Source organism: Argiope bruennichi, chromosome 1 (genome assembly GCF_947563725.1).
Source record: "Argiope bruennichi chromosome 1, qqArgBrue1.1, whole genome shotgun sequence".
NCBI classification, from domain to species: domain Eukaryota; kingdom Metazoa; phylum Arthropoda; class Arachnida; order Araneae; family Araneidae; genus Argiope; species Argiope bruennichi.
In genome coordinates this window covers 138,215,898-138,238,444 of record NC_079151.1, presented here as the reverse complement: position 1 = coordinate 138,238,444, position 22,547 = coordinate 138,215,898, and the positions used below count along the sequence as shown (strand labels likewise).

The window sequence follows — 22,547 nt, the reverse complement described above, 5'->3', positions numbered from 1 at the left end:
TGCATTTCTAGTAACTTTGTACTTTAAAGTAACCCAGTTCCCCTGACAATGACTGCGATTCGGCTAGCCTAGAATATACACTACTGCCAAGTTAGGGTGAAACAGAGTATAGTGAAAGTTATCCTTATACCATCGTAAAAATCAGATCAAATTCCCAAAAATCCATTAACTCAAAATGGAAAGTTGTAGCAGTTGCATTACTCTATCTTCTCTTTTGGATAACAGATGCCAATGCCTGATTAGGTAAGCATTCCACAGTGCATTGCGATTGTAATTAGAATGAGATGAGATGCTGTTCTGTTAAGGTGTGTGCGTTAATGCCTTGTCTTGTGTTTGTTTCGTGTGAAATGCGACCATTAAAGAAATGGTCCCTTAAACATACGTTCTCTTACTTCCACTGCACGGATCGTAATGACCTCTATTCCACCACAAAGTCAAGAAGAAATTTCTAGAGAAATGAAACGGAGACGTTTTAACAAATCATAAAGATTTATTTATTTATTTTATTATAATTCCGGAGTGAAAAGAACTCGTTCACAGTCAACATCAGCGTCATAAATTCTTTCTTAACAAGAAGGCAGTTGAGTTTCCTCAGCATCACACTTCAAAATATTGACTAACAAAAGTACACAAGTTCTTTCTGCAAAGTGTGTATAACACTTACAAATAGTATTTATTATTGCCTGAATATATACATGCAGATATATAATATTCACTCATAGAAAATTCTCTTTATGCGCATTGGAATGATTTATAAATATATATATTAATATGTATATATTATTCTACATGACTTCAAAATACATTGAACACTATACAGAATACACAAAAATTACAATGTCGCTTCCAAAGTTCAAAGGGTGTGGATTACTTCTTCATACAAGTGTAACAGAAACCATTTAGTAATGGATTCATTGAAACAGTTCATGCGATCAGAGTCCAGAAAAAATAATAATAATAATAATATGTTCCTAAAACGATCAAAAATTTCTTTAAATAAATAGATTGTGAAAAAAATTGACTGAAACAAAAAATAAATAAAAATCCAAATAGTGACAAAATACCGTAAAACATTTTTATGGATAACGAAAATATTCCACTAAACACAAATGAAGGTTAAAAGAGTTAACTACTGTTGAAATTATATTAAAAAGAAAAATTTTAGTACATTATTATGAGCTTTTATACAAAAATAGATTATTTTTTTTCCCTTGCATTTATACTTCCATTAAATCATGAACCTAACAAAAAAAAACTTTACAACAAGAATTCTCATAACAAATATTAGGAATTTCGGAAGACTCATTTAACTACTTATCTTGATAAATTGGGGCAAAAAAATATATAACAAATAATTTACTTTCAATTTGCTTTTCAATAGATTTTAAAAACAACAAAGAATAAATAATTCAAAAATATGGTGATAAATTCTTCAAGAAAATTGTATTTACTAAGTTTAGGAAAAGAATTTGTATTTAATTTAAAATTTGTTTGCTGAGCAAAAATTAGATAAAATAAAAATTAAAAATAATGAAATAAATTAAAATAATATTATTCCACTTAGATTACTGCATCAAAAATAAAATATTAACAGTTATGAAAAATTTAAAATTTATTTTAAAATGGAGAGAAACAACAATTTTCCAGCCAGTAATCTGAAATTCAAAAATATGGTTTTTAAAACAAGCATCTCCATAGCATGCAAGTACAAAATAAATTATATACACCAACACATTTCCCAGATCATTCTTTTCTGATACATTATTCTTTGGACCCACATTTTACAAAATACTAAGTGAAATTTGTATAGGCAGGTGGTTATTATTAAAATATACAACGATTTACAAACTTTAATGCTGAAAACACACCCATTACAGTACTGTGATATTCAGAACAAGGCACAATTTGCAGATATACCCGGGGAATTCAATTTCATAAGCTTACAGCAATATTGCACGAATGCTTCAAGAAAGACTAAGGAATAGTCAATGGCAATTCAAGTATATTCTGTACACAGAAATGAAGTTTGTATAATTATTATGTCATGATAAATGGTCCCGAATAAGATTTTTTATTTTAAAAAACCTTATACATTAAAACAATTTTGTTTGAAACTCCATTATTCAATATTCAATTTCATAGCTTCCTTTATTTAAATTTTTACATTAAATGCAATTTTTTTTCCCTAAATCATAAGGTTATTTATTCACATAGAATGCTTTCAAGTACCACTAACTTGTATTACCATTGATGATAGGTTGAATTACTATTTTTAAAATTAAAGACTATTTTTCCATTCACAAAATAAATAAATGGGACAGTTCGACTATTTTTTATAGTTTGACTTTAAGAAAGGGATATAGAAAATTCAGGCACAATGATCTTAAGGCAATTTCATGCAAAATTAAACTATTATTATTAATAGAAAGACATAGCAATAGAAATACTAAGATGCAACTAATTGCTTAGATATGTAATATATAACACCATTTTTTAATACACTTCATTCATAACAAAAATTGGGGGAGGGGGTGAGAAAACTGATTAACACATTTTATATTTTTACATACAGAAAAAAAATTTGGTGCAACAAAAAAAATCAACACATCAAATTTTAAAAAATCTAATTCTTTTTAAATATTTATATTTAATCACACAAACATTTTTTGTTCACTGTAGACACGATACGAAATATAATTCAAATCTAAGCTCAAGATAGTGAATTTAAGGATTTCTTCAAAAAATCTGAATTCTAGAGATTGCAGCAGTTATTAAGTGAAGAAAAATTATACGGGGAAGAACAAAAATATATTATAAAAGTAGAACATGGATATGATTTTTTTTTCTTCCTAACTGTTCAGAAATTAATAACCCTTTCTGCAATCAATAAATTAAATGCTTTTTTTTCATAAATATAAATAAACTAATTTTATATTAGTATTTATAAGTTTGGTTAATGCAATTTATTCACGTCATTTTTCACATTTTAAATGGCATTACCAAGAATGAAGAACATTTTAAAGGAATCACTTCCATGCATACAATTCGCATACAACTTTCAGATCAAACACAGCACACAGAAAAATGCATACAATGAAACATAAAGCTGTTTCTTTTCTGTTTCTATACCAGCGCCAAATACCCTCTTTGTTAATAAATAAAAATGTCAACGGTCTAATCATGGAAAGTATTGTTTTATAAACAACTTCCCCTTATCACATGTTCAGATAACTTAACTGCATCATTCACACATACACATACTATATACAATGTATATATAGATATATAATTATTTTTATATCAGATTTGGACTAGGATAATTACCTAGACCAAAGGCAAGTGTTTAATAATCACTTTCAGCAGGTGGTAAGGGTATGATGAATCCTTTGGTCAATTTGGCTAAGTCCTGACTATCAGTCACCCAAAATTTAAATAAAATTAACAATTCATAAATATATCTGCTTTTAATATTAAATTCATACCCAATTTATTTAATGTACTTTTGCAGTCATACTATAACAAAATGAAAAATATTATCTTTAATTTTCTGTCGTCTATTTGCTTTAAACCAACATTTCTGACTAGCATCGATACTATTGAAAATATATGTTTAATAAACAGAATTTAATGGCAGAAATAAACTTGAAATATATTGTGCATTATAAAACAATTTCGACTTGGAGATTTGCAAAAATGAGCATTTTGACACTGAACTCCAGGATGCAGTTAAATTTTAAATCAAATGAGAAAAATCAAAAATATGAAGCTAATGGAATTCTAAGAAAGCATCATACAATAGAAATCAATTAATTAAGTTTTTCTTCTCACAATAATTTGAAGCATGAGCAAAAAAACAAATGTATCATGCCAAAAATCTGGACTAGCTAGAATTTTGTTTCCTCATCACAATGTTGGTCAATTCAAATTTTTGAGCTCTCATCATGCATATTCTTCAGTTCATTCAAAACTACTATATTGTATTTCAATGTTTAGTAATTCAACAGAATATAAATCCAGTCTCTTAACTAATAATCCAGATTTCTGACACACAGTGGCCTCTCTATAATCCAACTAACTGCTACAGGAATTGGCATATTCAAAATAGAGAATGTGGAGTATAATTGAAAAAGGCAATGTTATAAATAATTGCATAAGTTAAAATAATAAATTGCTGCCCATGTTAAATTAAATTTTATAATACGTGTTACACAGTATTCCTTCTTATAATCAAAGTAGGTTTGTTATTAAAATGCACCTTTTATTGAATCGCCATTTATCTGGCATTTTGCTTAATCTGAGAATCCTCTGGTACAATATCTCGAATTATTGAGAGACCACTTAAGTGATGAAAATATCCATGAAAAGTACTACTATCCGTTTCAGGAATGAATAACAAAATCAGGAACTTTATCTATTTGGCTAACAATAGAATTCACTTTTAATGTCAAACAACATTTTTAAGTCAAGGAATAAAGGAAATTTAGTTCATTTTTGTTGTTGAAAATTTTTAATTCAATAATTGTAATTCTCATATAACTTAAATAGCATATTCAGTAACTTCTCAATCCTTCCGCAGTAAAGTAACAGCAATTTGTTGTTAAACTGCTCAATATTGATTGTTCAATTAAATATTAACTATTTTCATTCATTTCATAAGAAATTCACACAGACATAGCTTTCTCACTTTCACAAATACTACCTCTACATTCTATGTGCAAAATATATTTTGAGGCACTTATAATGAAGGAATAGAATCACCACTCTATAATAAATAATCAATATATTAATATTCCACTCATGATGTAAACATCTTTTGAAAGACTCATTAGTAAATGATAACACATTAACACATTTTATATTGGCTTTAAATATAAAAACTGCATTTTCATCCACTCGGATTATAAAAAATACTTATGAAATAGCAATTTTAACTAAATATTCTTTCTTAAGCTAGATAAGGAAAGAATACCACATAAATGTCTTTACACTGAAAAAAAGATAAGTTGGATTTTGCAAGACCTTTTTGGGAAAAATAGAATTGAAACATCACAGTTGGAAGGTATGTAAAAAATTAACACAATGGTAAACTTCCATCTGCAATTCTTAATTATCAAAACATGGATCAAAAATGCACAGAAGACTTTTTTCAAATCATAATAACAAAAAAAAATAATAAATTAATGAAGAGAAAGATGATTATTAGTTACAACGGAGAGACTGAGAAAAGTATAAAAAAGCTCTCATACAATGATTTGATGAAAAGGCAGTTTTTCTTTTTAAATGTTCTATGTACAAAATCTGTCAACAGGTCAAAATAACTTTTGCTTTCTTAACTTTTCTAGAATGTGGTCGTGTTGCCAGAGTTTCAGCAATGATCACACAATCATCATCTTTCTGAGGTGATGCAACAACAGGAGTGTTGTCTTGCTTGCGTTTGTAGGAACGTGTTGTTGGTCTGTGCTGGCCAAATGTTTCTTCAGGAGGGCACTTCACATCTTTACTGGACGTGGGCCAAGTGACCGAACCGTGGATTGGTTCTGTCTTGGCTAGGTCGGGCAAAGTTGATAAGTAGTCAGCAACCCTCGCTTCAGAGTAGTCAAAAAACGAATTCTTGTCTTTCATCGTCCTATTGTATGTCTCTCTTTCTGAGGACGAGTAAGAAGTGGAAGTCCTGTTGGATGACATGTCACTGCTGAGCGACGAATTGCTCCCGACATCAGTTGAGCTCTTTTTCTGTTTCCGACGTTGTGCAAGAGGTGCAGCAGAAACATCTTGCAGACGAAACCCTTCTTTTGTTACTATATGAAAAGCGACCATTGTGGCATTGACAGCACTTTCTGCAGCCCTTGGTGTTGACAAGGAACAGAGGACATCAGGGGTCATGAGCGGAGTGGTGGAGTAAACACCGGGATTGACTCCTTGGATCCAGGGATGTTGCCTTAGTTGTTGCATAGTGAATCGGCGGCGAGGATCCACGGTCAGAAGTCCACGAATCAAATTCTTGGCTTCTGATGACACAACATCCCACTGTGGCCCAACAAAATTGAATTCACCTTCTCGAATTCTTTGCATGATGGCAGCAGCACTAGTGTCTTGACTATAGGACTGGAAAGGTGTTCTACCAGATAGCATAGTATACTAAAGAGGAAAATAAAAATAACATATATAAACAGACATAACACAGGCTTGGAAATAAAAAAGTGCTGAATTACATAAAATAACTCATTGTACCAAAATAAAATGAGCAAATTTACAAAAAAAGTGCTTGAGATATTAAATATATTTAGAATTATTACAAGATATTATAAATTATTACAAAATATATTTAGAATTAATAAACAAAAAATAAATGGTAAAATAATATTTTCACAATCGTATTAAAACTTTAGCATCTGCAGTATATCAACAATCAAACTATATAAAATTCATACTTCATTTTTAAAAGTCTTGAAATGATTAGAAAATAAAATTCTGCGGGAGGGAGAGGGTTAAAACTGTATTTTATAATCAGAAATTTCTAATATGCTTTGCAATCTAATATGGTACCTGCTAAGAATGAATTTTGTAAATAAATAAATTAAAAAATCATTACTAAAAATTAACAAGAAAATAAACGAAAGCTTATTTTGAAAGATTAATGAAATTGGTTTTTTAAATTAAAACTAAAAATTAATTAAATTAAAACTAATTTTTCACCAAAAAATTAAATGAAAATGCAGGTTTTAAAAGTTTGCACTTAAAATCTTTTTCAACAGAATTAAAAATAAAATAATGTCTTTAATACAACACACACACATAGTGATTAATAGTAGGACTTGATAATAAAATGCAATTTAGTTAATTAAATATCAGAAACATCTTGTAAGCAAATCATTCAATAAGTTCGTGACTAAAGAACTCCTAAAAAGTTAAACTTTTACATAGCATCACAAATACCATATAATTCACTTTCATCCAAAAATATATTCTAAAATTTAATATAAATAAGAAAGGAAAAAATTTATTAAGGGAAATGCTTTTATCAGATAAATTATGAGAATAAGTTTATTAAGAATAAATTAGCAATAAGTATTTAGTATGTTCTTTGTTTTGCCCCATTCTGAACGATTACAGTTGCATTTATGCATAAATTTATAACCCCCAAATTCATGCAAATGAAAAAATTTCAATAGAAGATTAGCTAATTAAATCAAACTATATGAAGATATTTATTTGGAACATTAGCTAGTATTGATTACATTAACATTATTAGTCTATTAACTAGTATAAACTATAAACATTAACGAGTTCCTTACCCAATGAGTAAGGAAGGGGAAATGCAGGTTGTAACGTGTAAAATTTTTGAACATTCTTACTGTTGAACAATATTTTATTCTTATATAATCAATGGAAATTTCAAAGTTTATTCATAAAAAAATTAGATAATTTTGCCATTAAAAATAAAATTATACATAAAACAATTATCTCATTACCATAACAACGCCTAAACTCCATAAATCACAGGCTTCATTATAACCAGAGCTTGTACCACATACAGTCTGTTTCAAAACTTCTGGAGCAGCGTATTGCAGTGTGAAACAAGGCGATACCATTTTCTGATTTCCTGTTGGCAAGATACGAGCAAAGCCAAAATCTACTATTTTGATGATAGAATTGTCAGATGAATCCACATAAAGCAAATTCTACAATGAAAAATATGAAAATCAATCAATCTTCAATATATATATAAAAAATGAAATAAAATCACATTTTTATTTAAAGTTTAAAAGAATGAAAATATATAAAAAAAAATTATTATTATTATTTTTTTTTTTGCATACATATTTTTTTATAAACAGATTGAAAGGAAATTAAATACAGTAACAGTAACAATTTGAATGAATGTAAATGTCAATTAACAAGCAAAGTAGGAATGAATTTGTAAGATTTGAAACTAGTATTAGAATGTAAAAACAGTTTTAATGAATAATATTAATTACGATTTATGTTCCTTTAAATTATATTTAGATACATTAACAAATTAAAGCACAACTTAACAATCAATGATTTCATAAAAAGAAACATTGATAACTATGTTCAAATGCAGTATAACAAACTTTCATTTAATACAAGTATCTAAGAGAAAAATTTTAATGACAATACAATTTTGGCTACTTGTACATTTCCTATTATACAATTTCTTATATATGATTTCGAAACAGTAATTCCAAAATTTTATAAATTCAGTTTGTTTGAGAAAAATTAATAGAAATGATACTCTGATGTGGAAATACTTCTCAAATATTAGTTTATTTCTTAAAGTAGTAAAAGATACAATTTTAAATACGTAGGGGAAAGAAAAAAAAAAGAAAGAAAAAAAAGATTACTGAAAATTAACAGCATTATGCAAGAAATTTTTTAGAGCACAAATTTAAACAATGAAAATACAGATAACCTACAATTAATATTTATATTATTCTATAATAACATTATTAAAGACTCTATTTATGTCAAAAAAAAAATCAGTACAGCAAATAAAATTCAAAATGCTGATTTTGACCCATTTATCTGACTAATAGTAAGATTTATACTTGTCTTGTTCTATTTCTTTCTTGTATAACTTTATGTCACAAGAAAAAAGTATACATGCTAGTCACAGATTTGTTTCACTTTTCTTTAAATGGAAACATGTTTACCTCAGGTTTAAGGTCTCTGTGAACAATGCCTCGAGAATGCATGAAATTAATTGCAGAAACTAGTTGACGAGCAATCTTCCCAGCTTCCAATTCTGTGAATTTATTTTTCTTTCGAATTCTGTCCAAAAGCTCACCTCCTTTAAGTAATTCCAATACAATGTACGTATGAGCCTGAAAATCAAATTCTTTTAAAATCGGATGTAACAATAAAAGTCACAATTACATTAAAAAATGTAATAGAATAAGAATGCAGTAAAATTTGCATAATTATAAGAAATATTTAATTTTTTCCATTTAAAAATAACATTTATTATCTTTAGTTAAGGGTTTTAAAAAATTTCAAAACATTTCCCATACACAAAACTTTTAGGAACTTTTTAAGTATAATACAAATTTAAGTCAGTAATCTAAAATTAAAGATACCATATAATGAAGTACATTAAAAAATACCCATGGCCAATCAATTACTCATTTAGGAAAAAAATATGGATTCAGATGCCTAAACTTAAGAATGGATAAGATAAGAGTGGATAATTCATTTTACAGCTTTACTGTCAATACTAATAATACATTTGTCAAGAAATGCTATTGCATGTTATTTGATGGATATGAAAAATAATTCATAAAACATAATGGCATTATTTAAAAAAAATTGGAGAAGCACAATGTATTAGCCGATAATTTTTTTTAAAAATGCAAAAAATACTTTGAGTGGAAACTGAAACTAATATTCTAAAAAGGTATTCAATTGCTTTTTGTATTAGTAAATAGTGACCCCCTAATTAATGAAATTATTTAAAGGATAATTATAAAAAAATTTAGATTCAGCAAAAAAAATGCATTTATACCAGAATTATTGAAATTAACTATCCTTGAATATGTTAATAATCATACAGATATATAAAACTAAAGCTTTCTTCAAAAACAAGGTTTGATAACACATTTGTAATTTATATAGCAAATAGCAATGTAAATAACAAATGCATCATGAAATATTAAACAATGCAGCTTCATTTAAAAATTTCACTCTCAACATGGCAGTTAATATTAGTTTTTAATTATATTATTAATAATATAATATTAATTTAATTTAATATTAGTTTAACTAAAGTTTAAAAGCATTAACAAATATGTATATTGGCTTGTTAAAATTCCTTAAAACAAACAAATATACTAAAATAACAATATAACAAATAAAATAAACAGTAATATTATTATATGAAGCATATATAGGGACAAAAAATAATGATTACTCTCCTTCCAACATTTCATTGTAATATTTATTACAAAGAGATTTGTATTTAATCTCTAAATTGAGTATTTTTAACTGAGCAAATGCATAGATTTTCATTCAAATATTTTTAAAATCTGGTTATAAAATAGAATTAATACATGTTTCTTTTATAGAGGTATTCAGTTAAATGTTCTTTAATATCTATGCTGAGATTTTAGTTATTTAGGAATATTTAACTTATTACCTAAAATCTATTTCTATCTAATTTCTACCTTTAAATGCAATAGTTTCTATATAGATATAAAATAAGACTAGGAAAAAAGTTTCTACCTCATCATGAAACACTTCATGAAGTTGAACAATATTGGGATGGCTTTGGCAGTGTTTGAGCAGAGATATTTCCCTGGAACTATCAATGCAACGGCTGATAATTTTGACTGCATATTCAATGCGTGTGCTTTTATCAACACATCTCCTATGAAAAAGAAAATAAATGTTACATTTTTTACTTCAGATTAAAAAAGCAAAAGAAGGAAAAGGAATTTAAAATAAACAAGTACCTGCACACAGAATAGCTACCATCGCCCAAGATTCCCTCTTTCATAACGAGATCATATTTTTGGAAGAAAGCAGAATTCTGTCCAAAAAGGAAATAATTATATATATATTAAACTGCACATCTCAGAGAAAATAATAATTTTAAAAGAGAACAGCTAAATTACAAATTTCTACCTTAAATTTTGCTGCCAATAATTTGGATATGTCAGGTCTATCAGGAAACCCAAATATGTCATCGCTAATGACGTTTCTACTAAACAGAACAGAAGGAGCAACAAAAGAATAACCCTGTAAGGAACAAATAATAAAATTTTAGCAGCAGTATTTAAGATTTTGAATAACAAATTTAAGTTAAAGAATTTAAAAAACAACAAAAAATACCAAAAAGTATATCAAGAAAATAAAAAAAAATACATCAATCTACCATCTATCAGCAACATATCTACTGAGAGATTCACTTGAAGCTACCCTTGATTTGATTTTATCCTCAAATATTCGTTGAACACTTTTTTTTTAAAACACAAATCACACAGAAATGACTGAATCATGGAAATCAATTTATGGTTTTCTTTAACAAATCAAAAGCAATAGTTTAATATTAAATTCAGGACTTATTATCATGCTTTTTATGATGTTTATGTTTATGCATTATTATTATGTGTTTTATTGCAATAAAAATTATTCATATTTATACAAATGAGTCTAAATAATACAGGGAAAAATAATAAACAAATTTTCTATGAACAAACAAATAGACTATTTTTGAATCAACACATTCAAAATGAAAAAAATATATTTTTTGCATTTTGTAAAATACATATCAGAATGATATATATATATAATATATATATATATATATATATATATATATATATATATACAAAGAATTTTAATTGTTTTTTCCATGGGAAGTGTGTCAACATTTATATATTTGAAAATATAAGATGTTAACATAAGATTTTAAAACATTCCGATCACTAAAAATCATGTAATCACACAAAACTGAAATTTTATTTTACTGACCTTAAATAGCTTATCATTGTTTGGAGGAACAGCAGCAGGAGAATATATAGGAGTCATGGAAGTAAATTCTGAAGCAAAATTGCTGGTATCCAACTCATCCACAATAACAGGAATGATTGGACCCTTATTTTTTCTTTCAGCAACATCTTTCCAATTCAAATTCTTAAAAAGAAAAGAAAACGAATTAAAGGAATGATCTCAGACTTTAATTATAAACTAAATAAATGGGTTTAAGTAAGAAGAATTGTGATGACAGAAAAAAAAACAGATTTTAATCATAGGAACATGTATGTATTGAAAAAAACCATCTTAACAAAACTGTTAGTATTCCGTACATAAAAGATGAAAAATGCTCTAAATTACAATTAGCTTTAAAAAAGGAAAAAAGAAAATTTTATGCAAAAAACGCTTTCCGAAAGAAGAAAAACATTACCAGATAAAAAAATAAATTCAAGTCCTGCTCTCTCACTAATTACCAATAGTTAACACAATTAGCAATTTTTTCTGATACAAATTTAATTAAACATGCTTTAAAAAAAGAAAGAGCTATTGATATGTATTACATATAATGTAACATGCCTTTAGATTGTACAAATGATTTTTTTTAATTTGTATAAAATAGCTATCTTTATAAAATATAACAATTTTTTTTTACTCTGCTATTATGTGTTCAATTTCACAAGTTACATAATAATTTAATTTTCTTTCCTAAGAGTATTTCCAAATATATGATAAATCAATACAAATTTTTAAAAAGGCATGCTTTAACAATTTCAAAAAATTATAAAGCATACAATCTGTAGTACTTTGTTCCAATCTTCTAACAATAGTGAATATTTTTTTCAAAATATAAAATGATTCAAAGGAAATATATAATTTGTATATAGTTTAAAAATTATTAAGAAACATGGGAAATTTCAGAAACACAGATCTGTACCTTAAAAAACCTATGCTGTTTTAACTCTTCACTGTCTGTTACACCTCCTCCTAACCTCTTTCTGGGGTCTTTAACGAGTAGCCGTTTAATAAAATCTTTAACATCACTTGATAAGTGATCTGGAATAGGAGGGGGTGCACATTTCAAGATTCTCCTAAAAAAGAAAAACTTGTAAGAAAAGGCAATATTTTAATAAATAGGCAATATTTTATGTTATAAATAATTTCTTATGAGATAGCAATATTTATCAGTTATGCCAAGTATAAAAATAAAGTAAAGTAGTAAATAGAATAATAGTTAGAATAACAGTAAATCGTGCAGAGGCCTTCCAAATTCCAAAAATTATGACCACATTTTTTTTTTATAATTATTATTATCTTTTTTCTTTTTTGCAATTGTTTGATTAAAATCAAATTATTGTTATAGAATTAACTAACCTTACATGTAAAATAAAATTTATTCAGGATGTAACAATAAATATATTCTTTATTATAAAACTGACAAAATAATCATAGCTTAAACACGAGAGATGAGAATTTAAAAATATCTTTAAATGTGCAAGTTTCTTTTTAAATGCAACATGCACACTTCTACACAAATTTACTGCTTCATGACAAGAAACATTCAGAATATCTTATCCAATTTCCATATATACAACATCTCATATAACATTCATAATCATTTTATATAACATGCTCTCATCAGAAACATATCAGCCAGCACTTTTAACAATAAAAAAAAAAAAATGAATGAAAGTTTCTAAGGAGTCATGAATTTTTAATAATTCATTTGTTTTAAACAATATTTAAGTATGTGCTTTTAAACCTATTCTAATGTATTTATTATTATGAGTGTTATTTAAATTTATAGGTGTCTGTGTTATTCAAGTAATATATATTTTTATTTGAATATACTGTAATGAATTCTGTTAAAAAATTTGCATGTCTCGATTCTGTTTTGAAATATAATTTATATTATATATATATATATATATATATATATATATATATATTCAAGGAAACAGGCCTCCTTTTAAAAATAAATGCTATACATGGAGACAAATATCAAAAGAACACTGCATGTCAAAAATCAATTTTTCACCAATATACAACATTTCATACCTAGAAATTTCACTTTGACTGTTCTTTTCACCTTCAACAGTAAAAGGTGAGGCACCTGTGAGAAGTTCATAAGTCAACACACCTACACTCCACCAGTCAACACACTAAAATATATGAAAATAATGTTCAAAATGTTTTTAAAAAAATATTGAAACCTTAAAAACTAAAATAGTTTAATTACACATTACTTACAAAGTCATGGCCATCATCTCCTTTTATCACTTCTGGTGCCATATATTCAATGGTACCGCAAAATGAATACGTTCTTTGGTCCTATAAACAATAGCATGCATTTCCATTAATAATAATGATGGATATATTTTATAAGCACTAATGTTCATTAATAACAATATTTAAAAAAGTAAAAATCATAACTTAAAAAATATTTTAGTCAAAGTTCCAGACTCTTTGGCCAGGCAAATATTTGGCTAAAATAAAGTACCTATGTTTTGCTTAATAGTTACTTACTGTGTTTTTGTATATTTACCAGTTGATTTAATAGTCAATTCACCACATAAAAAATTTCTAGTTCTCTGATAAATAAACACTTCTTATTATACACAAAATTAAAAGAAGCAAAAGGAATTCAAAGACATAACAAGGATATGAATATAATTTAATATATTAATTCCATTAGTTTCTTTAACTTGATAGTACTAAGAAACTTATACAGAACATATATTTCATTTCCATGCCTAAACTGATCACATCACATTGTTTGCATTTGAATATCAAAATCAATATATGCATTACAAAAAATTTTAATAGTTTTTCAACGGGTACGTATAATGCAATAGCCAGGTTTTGAAACATACATACATACATACATATTATATATATATATATATATATATATATATATATATATATATATATATATATATATATATATATATATATGATAAAGATACATGAGAACATTTTTCATTTTTTTTATTTATCCTAGAAGTATTCTAAGGAATTTTAAATATAATAAAAATTATTATTTTGGCATTTTATGTTTTTAAAACATATAAATAATATATTAAAATGCATCTAATTTTTTAAATAAATTTCTGATAAAAAAGGAACACTTTATGATTATTTTGAATTTGATGCTTTTAATATAATTTTAAAAATATGCATAATTTAAATCAATGCTTTAAATTAAGTTGCACATTAAAAGGCCAAGAATATACAACTAATCCAATAAAATCTCTAATGACTACATTAAAATGCATAAATAAATTTGAAATCTAAATAATTTCTACTTCAATTTTGCTCAATTCAATAATAATTTAGAGTAAAATAAAATTAAAAAAAAATCTGATGCCAGCAATTACCATAAACCAAAATCATAATTTCTTAAAGTAATAAAGCAATTCAGTAATACATTGTAAACAAAATAATTTAAAAAAGGCTTTCTTTTTGAAAAATGTGTAAATCTGATATATAAATAGTTAACTGTCATTCTCATTTCTTAAACAATGCCTTTGTAAAAGAGAATAACTAAAACTAAATATGGTTTTCCACAGAAAAGTAAAATATAATAGGTAGAACATAATTATTTAACAGTAAGTCAGTAAATTTTTCTTTGGAGGGAGAAAAAAGAACAAACCTTTTCATGAGGCAGAAATTCCTTGCTCAATCCAAAGTCAGTAAGTAAAATATGACCTTCAGCATCTAACAAAATATTTTCCAGTTTGATATCACGATAAATGATCCCAAGCTATTAACAAAAACATAATAGAGTATAAATTAACATATTCATTCAAAGTAATAACTAAATAGTTTGTTTACATGATAAAAGATGTTTATAGATAAGAAAATAAGTTAACAAAAGCAATTTGTACTGTATAGTTTCAAAACATTTTCATAGCTAGCCTAGCATTTCGAACCTAAAACGCACATTGTAAACAATTTAATTATTTAGAAAATCTAAAATGCAATATAAATGGAAAATGTTTATAAGTATTAGTTTTTGACACACACAAAAAAATGTATTTTGAAATAATTAACATCAAAATATTTTAAAATACTATAAAAAGTTTCAGATTAATTTACACAACATAATTATTACTACTTTATTTTTGTTATTTATTGAAAAGAAAAACAAGAAAATTATAGTAACCTTGTGTAAATGCTCCAACGCAAGAATAATTTCACCAATATATAATCTAACTTCATCTTCTTTAAAGCATTCTCGGTTATATAAGTGGGTAAACAATTCACCTCCAGATATGTAATCTATAATATTAAATTGATATGTCAGATATTAAAGGAATGAATAATGACTTATTAATAATAAGAAGAAAAGTAAGTTATCACACAATATATTCATAAGAAATATGCATATTGTTATTTCATTGTAATTTCAAAATCATACATATGGAATTAACAGATATATTTTATTGATGTGAAACATTTGTCAAAGTTATTTATATCTACTCATAAATTATTGTACATGGTATGTGATAAAGTTCAAATTGTTATAAAATGTTGTATGTCATTTGTGGTTAAAACTGTTAAATAAAAGTGTTGTGTGTCAAATCAATCACTGTAAGATATTGTCACTATTGCATCAAAATGTCATATATGTCACTATTTATCACAAAAATATATGCCTTTAATAAATGAGTATTTAAAATAAATTTGTTCAGCTTCATAACACCTTTTTTATTACTTTAATGCTTCTTTCCTTCAAGTTGTTAAATAGTTTATAATTACTTAGAAAAGAAGATTAGATCTAACAGAAACAGGTAATATCTCTGTCCTCTGTTTTACTCTGCAATTAGTGAGAAAGAAATGGATAAATTTTGCATTAGTTTATTTATATAAATCAAATATTTTTATAGAAATCTGAAATGTCATTTGAAAGTAAATAACAAACATTATATAATTAGATTTCAATAATCAATCATACACTACATTAGTTGTCTGAACAATTGGCATAAATGTTTTTTAAAAGCCTAAAATAGGTTAAATTATTTAAATTTAATAAGCAATTTACTTTCAGAATTAAGTTTCAATCATAGACTTCAAGCTTTAAATAAAAATAATAAAAAAAATTAATTAAAAGAGAGGACAATTGGAAGGTGGAGCCAAATACTACCCTCCCCCCCCTGCCCTAAATGAATATAAAAACTGAATTACAGAACAGTCCCATGAAAATGAAAAAAAAAGGCAAAAGTTCCAACATGAATCACAAGTGATTCGAATATAATTGGAAGAAAGTACGCAGATTCCACAACTCATGGTAATAAGGCCAGATTGCTGCAGGATGTAGAATTGGGTTACAAGAGAAGAAACTAAGTCAAGTGCAGAAAGAGTATTGAGAAACAACAGTGAGCAGTTTTCTAGGTCACATGTAAGGCCAAAACACAGGTACACAGTTCAACTCAGAAGTGGGGCACCACATTCAGCAGAAGCAGATGATTCTCATGTAAATACCTTCACTAGCTAAACTTTCTTTTATATTCAAGGCAATTTTAATTTCAATTTAAAGAATGTAAGCATATTTTTAAAAAATAATGAAATTAGAACAAGTTGAAAAGCAAATTAAATGAATTCAAAAATAACAACATGGGAAAATTTCATTTTGTAACATTTATTTCTCATTTTAATTAGCATAAAAATTCCATCATTAAGCCAATGATTTTCAAAAACATATGAATTTAAATCTTCATGAAAATTTAGAAATGTGTTTTAATAATTATATGCATATATTCAAAATCTTCAAGGAAAATTTTTCAAATGTCTGAAACTTTTTATATTTGATTATTTATATTTTGGCAAAAGTTTGGGGAATAAAATAATTGGAAAAAATGCAAACAATCAGTCAAATTTTGCATACTTTTTGTTTTTATATAGAAAAAGATTTTAAATATAAATATTGAAATGTGCAAATATATGTTCAAATTTTTCAAGAAAACAACCCAATCATAATTTGAATATTTGCATCTCAGTATTTATAACTTGAAAAAATTGACAGAGAATCACAGGAAACATGGGGAAGTAGGGAATTAAAGACTTCCCAAATTGCTTTTAATCCCTATGTGTATCTAAATCATGCTACAATTTTTTTATTTATTTAAATCTGTAGCTAAAGAAAATATTTTAAAATAAACAAAAGCCTATTTAGGCATGCCTTAACATCCCAAATACACTCATTACTCATATTTGGATTAAAATAACAGCAAATTTTCCAAATATAAAGTGCCATCTAGGTTTAATAAATTAAGTTATGTTAGAAAACTTAACAAATTCATACTTCAAAAGGTGAAATGACAGTTAAAACTTTTTCCAGATCACTTATTTAAAAATTATGTTTAAACCTACATGTTTATTCCTTAATGAAGAAATACATACAATTACAGTCCAGAAAAATAATATATAACCAAACTTCAAACACAATTGAAGATTAAAAAAAGTAAACATTCCAAGAGTCAAAAAAGAAATTGTTAGGAAATCATAAAAAGTTGTTTGATAACCATATGGAAATCACATGAGTTACCTATTTATAAGCCTTTTCAACAATTTAAAGGACTCAGATTTGTTTCAGAATTGCCCATTTGCTCGCTCCTTCATATCATTTGCCAGTTTTAGTTTTCAATTATCAAAAAACATTACCAAATGCTTATTTACACAAATTATTTCTACTATTTAAGTAATAAACATACCAAGGACTAAATGTAATTTGGAATCGGTTTGAAATGCATAATGAAGAGTGACAAGAAAAGGAGACTGTCGGATGGATTCTAACACTTGTCTTTCAGTCTTAGCATGTTCCAGTGTTTTTGGCTTTGATACAATAGTCGCTTTTTTCAATACTTTCATAGCATACAACTTCCCACGGTCATTTCCAGTAACTTTCCTCACAAGGAAGACTTTACCATAAGCTGAAATATATATAAAGAATATTTTTTTAAAAAAACTATAAATAAGAAAAAGAAAATAAATAGCAGAAAGTTAAGAAACAGAATAACATCACCATTGAATAATTCGATAAATCAATAAACAACATACATCAATGTAAATAGTATGCCGTCTCTTTTTTTATAGCAAAATACTTCAAAAAATAATTATACAAAAATTATTTTAAAGATAATTTATTCATGAAGAAAAACTTTAGAAAATGGCAGTGTATTAGCAATATGAATCTAAGGTAAATTTGCATTTCTAGATATACACCTATATTGTATAATATCAAATTTTTATATGCAATAAAATTGACACCTATATTATATAATATCAAATATTATATAGGTGTATAATATATAATATTATACACCTATATTGTATAATATCAAATTTTTATATGCAATAAAATTGATTTTACAATACATACATATTTTCAATAGATATATCAACCATCAAGAAAAGTCGTTGAAATAATTTTAAGGCATGTTTTAAATAATTTTAAGGCATAATTTTAAGGCTAAATAATCTTGAATCATTTAATATCTATATGTGCCATGTCTTTTTCTTAAAGAAATATTTTAAAATTCATTTCATTCCTATCAAGATAAATTTATAAAATACAATAAATTTTATTATTTTGGATTATTTTTATTTAATGCACTGCTTTAAAATCTACAAAACTTTTCTAAAATTATATTTTTGATGTTTCACAACACAAGGAAGACAAAGAAGAATTTCATGTCCTAAAAAAAAACCACATTTTGTTACATTTTTTCAAGTCCTTTGGGATTGAAAGAAATTAATTTTGAAAAAAGGTAAGAGATACCTATAAAATATTAAGAATTAAATAACTTAAAAAAATCATTCAAATCATTTAAATCTGATTTATTTATAAAATTATAATAAACAAATTATTCTTAATAAGAAACATATATGAACTCGAGAAATTCATTCATGAGCTTTACAGTAAAAAAAATGCAGTGTTATACATAGTAATTGGTCTATTTGTTAGTTTGAATGAAGTAATATTTTTATTTAAAATTTATGCACAATTTATTTTTAAAAACAAGAATTTCATTGAAATAGAGTTTGATTCCTTCATAATTATTAGCAATTCCTAGAATAAGATAACCCCCCCCCCATTCTTTCCCTGTTCAATCTATTTAAAAAAAACTATTTTTGCTTGGAAGAAAAAAAAAAGTTAAGAATATCAATCAGTCCTGAATTGTCACAGAATTTCCTTCAGACTGAAAAAAAAAAAAAAAAAAAAAAAAATACATACTTTTATAAATATCAAAGATTGTTGATTTGCAAAGTAGCATTAAACCATACATTACATCTCACTGGAATAACCTCATCATATCACTTACTGAATAAAGGTATAACAAAATATTCATCTAAATGATTTAAGTCATTTAATGAAAGCATGGTTTCAAATTTTGATATATAAATCAGTTCTATTAAAATTGGCACCAACTTAATAATCAAAGTACCTAAATGACATGATTGTAAGCAAATCTAGAACTATTTCTAACATGAGAATGACACGTTATGTGGATTGAATTCTACACTTAAAATGAGCAATGTATTTTAACAGATAACAAATTCACATTATATGTGAAACTTATTATTAAATAATTTAAAATAAATATTTTTATACTATAGTGTGTATTTTAACATAATTAAAAATGTTCTTTTCAATAATAAAACTTTAAAAAAACATCTGAAGGACAAGACAAGATGCAGTGGGTGATAGTTAGAAAAATGTGCTCCAATAGAAAATAAGCCAAAATTCAAACTCTTTTATATAAATATGTTAGTAAATTAAAATTTTCAGTTCTACAAAATAAATCTATACAGCCAAACAATAAATGTTGAAAGACAAACCTCCAGTTCCTAATACTTTCAGCAAATCAAAATCCGAAATGCTCACTTTACCACTGCCATTCAGGTTCACTGAAATAAAATAGTCAAAATGAGTTAAGCACGAAAAAGAACACTTAAGAAATGTTAATAAATGTAATTATTCTATTATTTAAAGTAAAAATTATTAACACAGAGGAGTTTTACTTTCACTAAAGAATATCAGAATACATTGTTGATATAAGAAATGAAAATCAGTTTAAAAACAGATAAATACTTAATAGCAGAACAAAATGAATTTTGATAACCATCTAATATGGTATGAAGAGACTTCAATGTCTTGCATAGCAAGTTTACATAAGAAGTATTTTATTAGAAAATAACATTCTCCTCTTTCTATGAAAACTAATATTGCCTTCAAATATTACCTGTATACACAATAAAATCTAAGAAAATATCAAGGAATGTTTTTTTTTCCCCTTCTTTTAAAGAAAAAAGTTGATTAGCCTATTCCAAAGTTGAAATTAAATTAAATTAAATGCTTTAATGTTTTCACTCGTTGTGAAATTCTGAATAATTAATCTTTAATCAACAGTTCAAGGAAATTTGATAAAAGATTTTCCACTTATTCTTATTTTATTAATAATGTATTATTCTGAAATCTTAAATAAAATTTTTTTTGAAAGAAAAGCACCATTCAAATTGGAATATCACATTCTAAAGATAATTAAATTACGAATAATGTATTTTTTAAAAATTCGTTCCCAAAATATTTAAAACAAAGCAAAATTCAAAAAAAGATTTAAAACACAGAGAGAGAGATATATATAAGAAATATATATTATTTGAATGCAATAAAATTTTTAAATGTTGATGCTACAATCAATACTAGAACTCAAATACAAAAGAGTTTTGTATGTAAAAACCAGTTAAAATTTTATAAGAAATTCTAAATTACTTTTTTTTTTTCATTTTCTTACAATTGAAGAAGAATAGAAGAGAATGTTTCCTAAGAACAATTATTTAATGCATAAAACCTTAGTAATTGTTTATGAATGTAGTCAATTTTTAAAGGTAAGCAATCTTAACAACAATTAATACATATTTCATTCACAAACTGATTAAAATAGCCTCCCCCCACTTCTTCTAAACTCAGCAAAAGGCAATTCTAGATAACTCATTTTCTTTTATTACAACCACCACCCTACTCCACCCCTGCTATTTTTATACAAAATAAAAACTAACAGCAAATATATATATTCACTTATACATAAATTTAAAAAAAAAAAAATACTTCAAATGAAAATGTTAACAATTCTTACAATGTTAAATTCATATAAATGCACTGATTAGAAGCAATTGGCCCCTTCCTTCCTAATAAAAATAAAATTAATAACCCCTCCCCAAAAAAACTATATTAATTTTATTAATATAAATAAAATTAGACATAAATAGCATCCTTTTGAACATAGAGAAAAAAAAATCATCTTACAGATGATACAATCCTCAAATACAAATTTAAATCAGTAAAGGGAGAAATAATTAACTTTGGTTCAACAATTACCCTCATTTTAATTAACTTTAATATTTATTAAACACTTAAAATAGCAGAAAATAGTCCTGATAAAAACACTGAATATGATGTAAATACATAAATACATTACATGCCATCCCTTGGTCAGATGGCCTGACCTTCTGCTAGATTCAACAAAAACGAATTGAAATCTTTCTATAATGTAAACAATTATGCAATACTCCAACGCACGCATTCAACACATTTCAGTTCAGTAATTCCTTTATGTCGCCACGAAGTGCGCTACATCGCCAAATTCTTCGCCAGTTTTTATTATTCTATTCATCCAGCTGCAAAATGATAGCATTGTAGCAATTCAAGGAATTGTTGAATTCTTCAAGACGCAGTAATTTTTCATAAAAAGGACAAAAATGTCTTCAGCCAGATAGTTATGTAATTTGAGGAAATATTCGCATGGTTTTTAACTGTTGGCGTAATAAACAACTTCTCGTTATGGAAATAAATTGAATTGGGTTATTAAAATTCGCTGTACAATTTTAATTCAAGTGTATAATTTGCAGTAAAAAGGAATTAGAATTGCGATTTTTCAGCTTTCATTTCTAGTAAAAATGCTAATCAGCTTAGTTCTAAAATGTCCCTATACGGACAAATTGGTTACAAAAGTGAAACTTATTTATGCATAACAATAATACTTTACTATCAA

The 22,547-nt window shown here is 25.9% G+C and overlaps 1 protein-coding gene across 2 annotated transcripts in view; it reads right to left on the bottom strand.

Moving 5' to 3' along the window:
* Nucleotides 1-470: 470 nt before the first annotated feature.
* The window catches only part of LOC129958291 (ribosomal protein S6 kinase alpha-5-like), a 249,972-nt gene continuing 227,895 nt past the window's right edge, over nt 471-22,547 (bottom strand). For both annotated transcript variants that reach the window (XM_056070705.1, XM_056070782.1), the window contains exons 2-15: nt 20,335-20,403; nt 18,207-18,425; nt 15,659-15,774; nt 15,146-15,256; nt 13,741-13,821; nt 13,549-13,652; nt 12,428-12,581; nt 11,491-11,652; nt 10,642-10,755; nt 10,470-10,546; nt 10,240-10,384; nt 8,676-8,846; nt 7,473-7,682; nt 471-6,138 (exon numbers count right to left, since the gene is read on the bottom strand). In XM_056070705.1, coding sequence (XP_055926680.1) covers nt 5,302-6,138; nt 7,473-7,682; nt 8,676-8,846; nt 10,240-10,384; nt 10,470-10,546; nt 10,642-10,755; nt 11,491-11,652; nt 12,428-12,581; nt 13,549-13,652; nt 13,741-13,821; nt 15,146-15,256; nt 15,659-15,774; nt 18,207-18,425; nt 20,335-20,403 — 2,570 coding nt within the window. In that variant the 3' untranslated portion in view covers nt 471-5,301. The remainder of the gene's footprint in view (nt 6,139-7,472; nt 7,683-8,675; nt 8,847-10,239; nt 10,385-10,469; nt 10,547-10,641; nt 10,756-11,490; nt 11,653-12,427; nt 12,582-13,548; nt 13,653-13,740; nt 13,822-15,145; nt 15,257-15,658; nt 15,775-18,206; nt 18,426-20,334; nt 20,404-22,547) is intronic.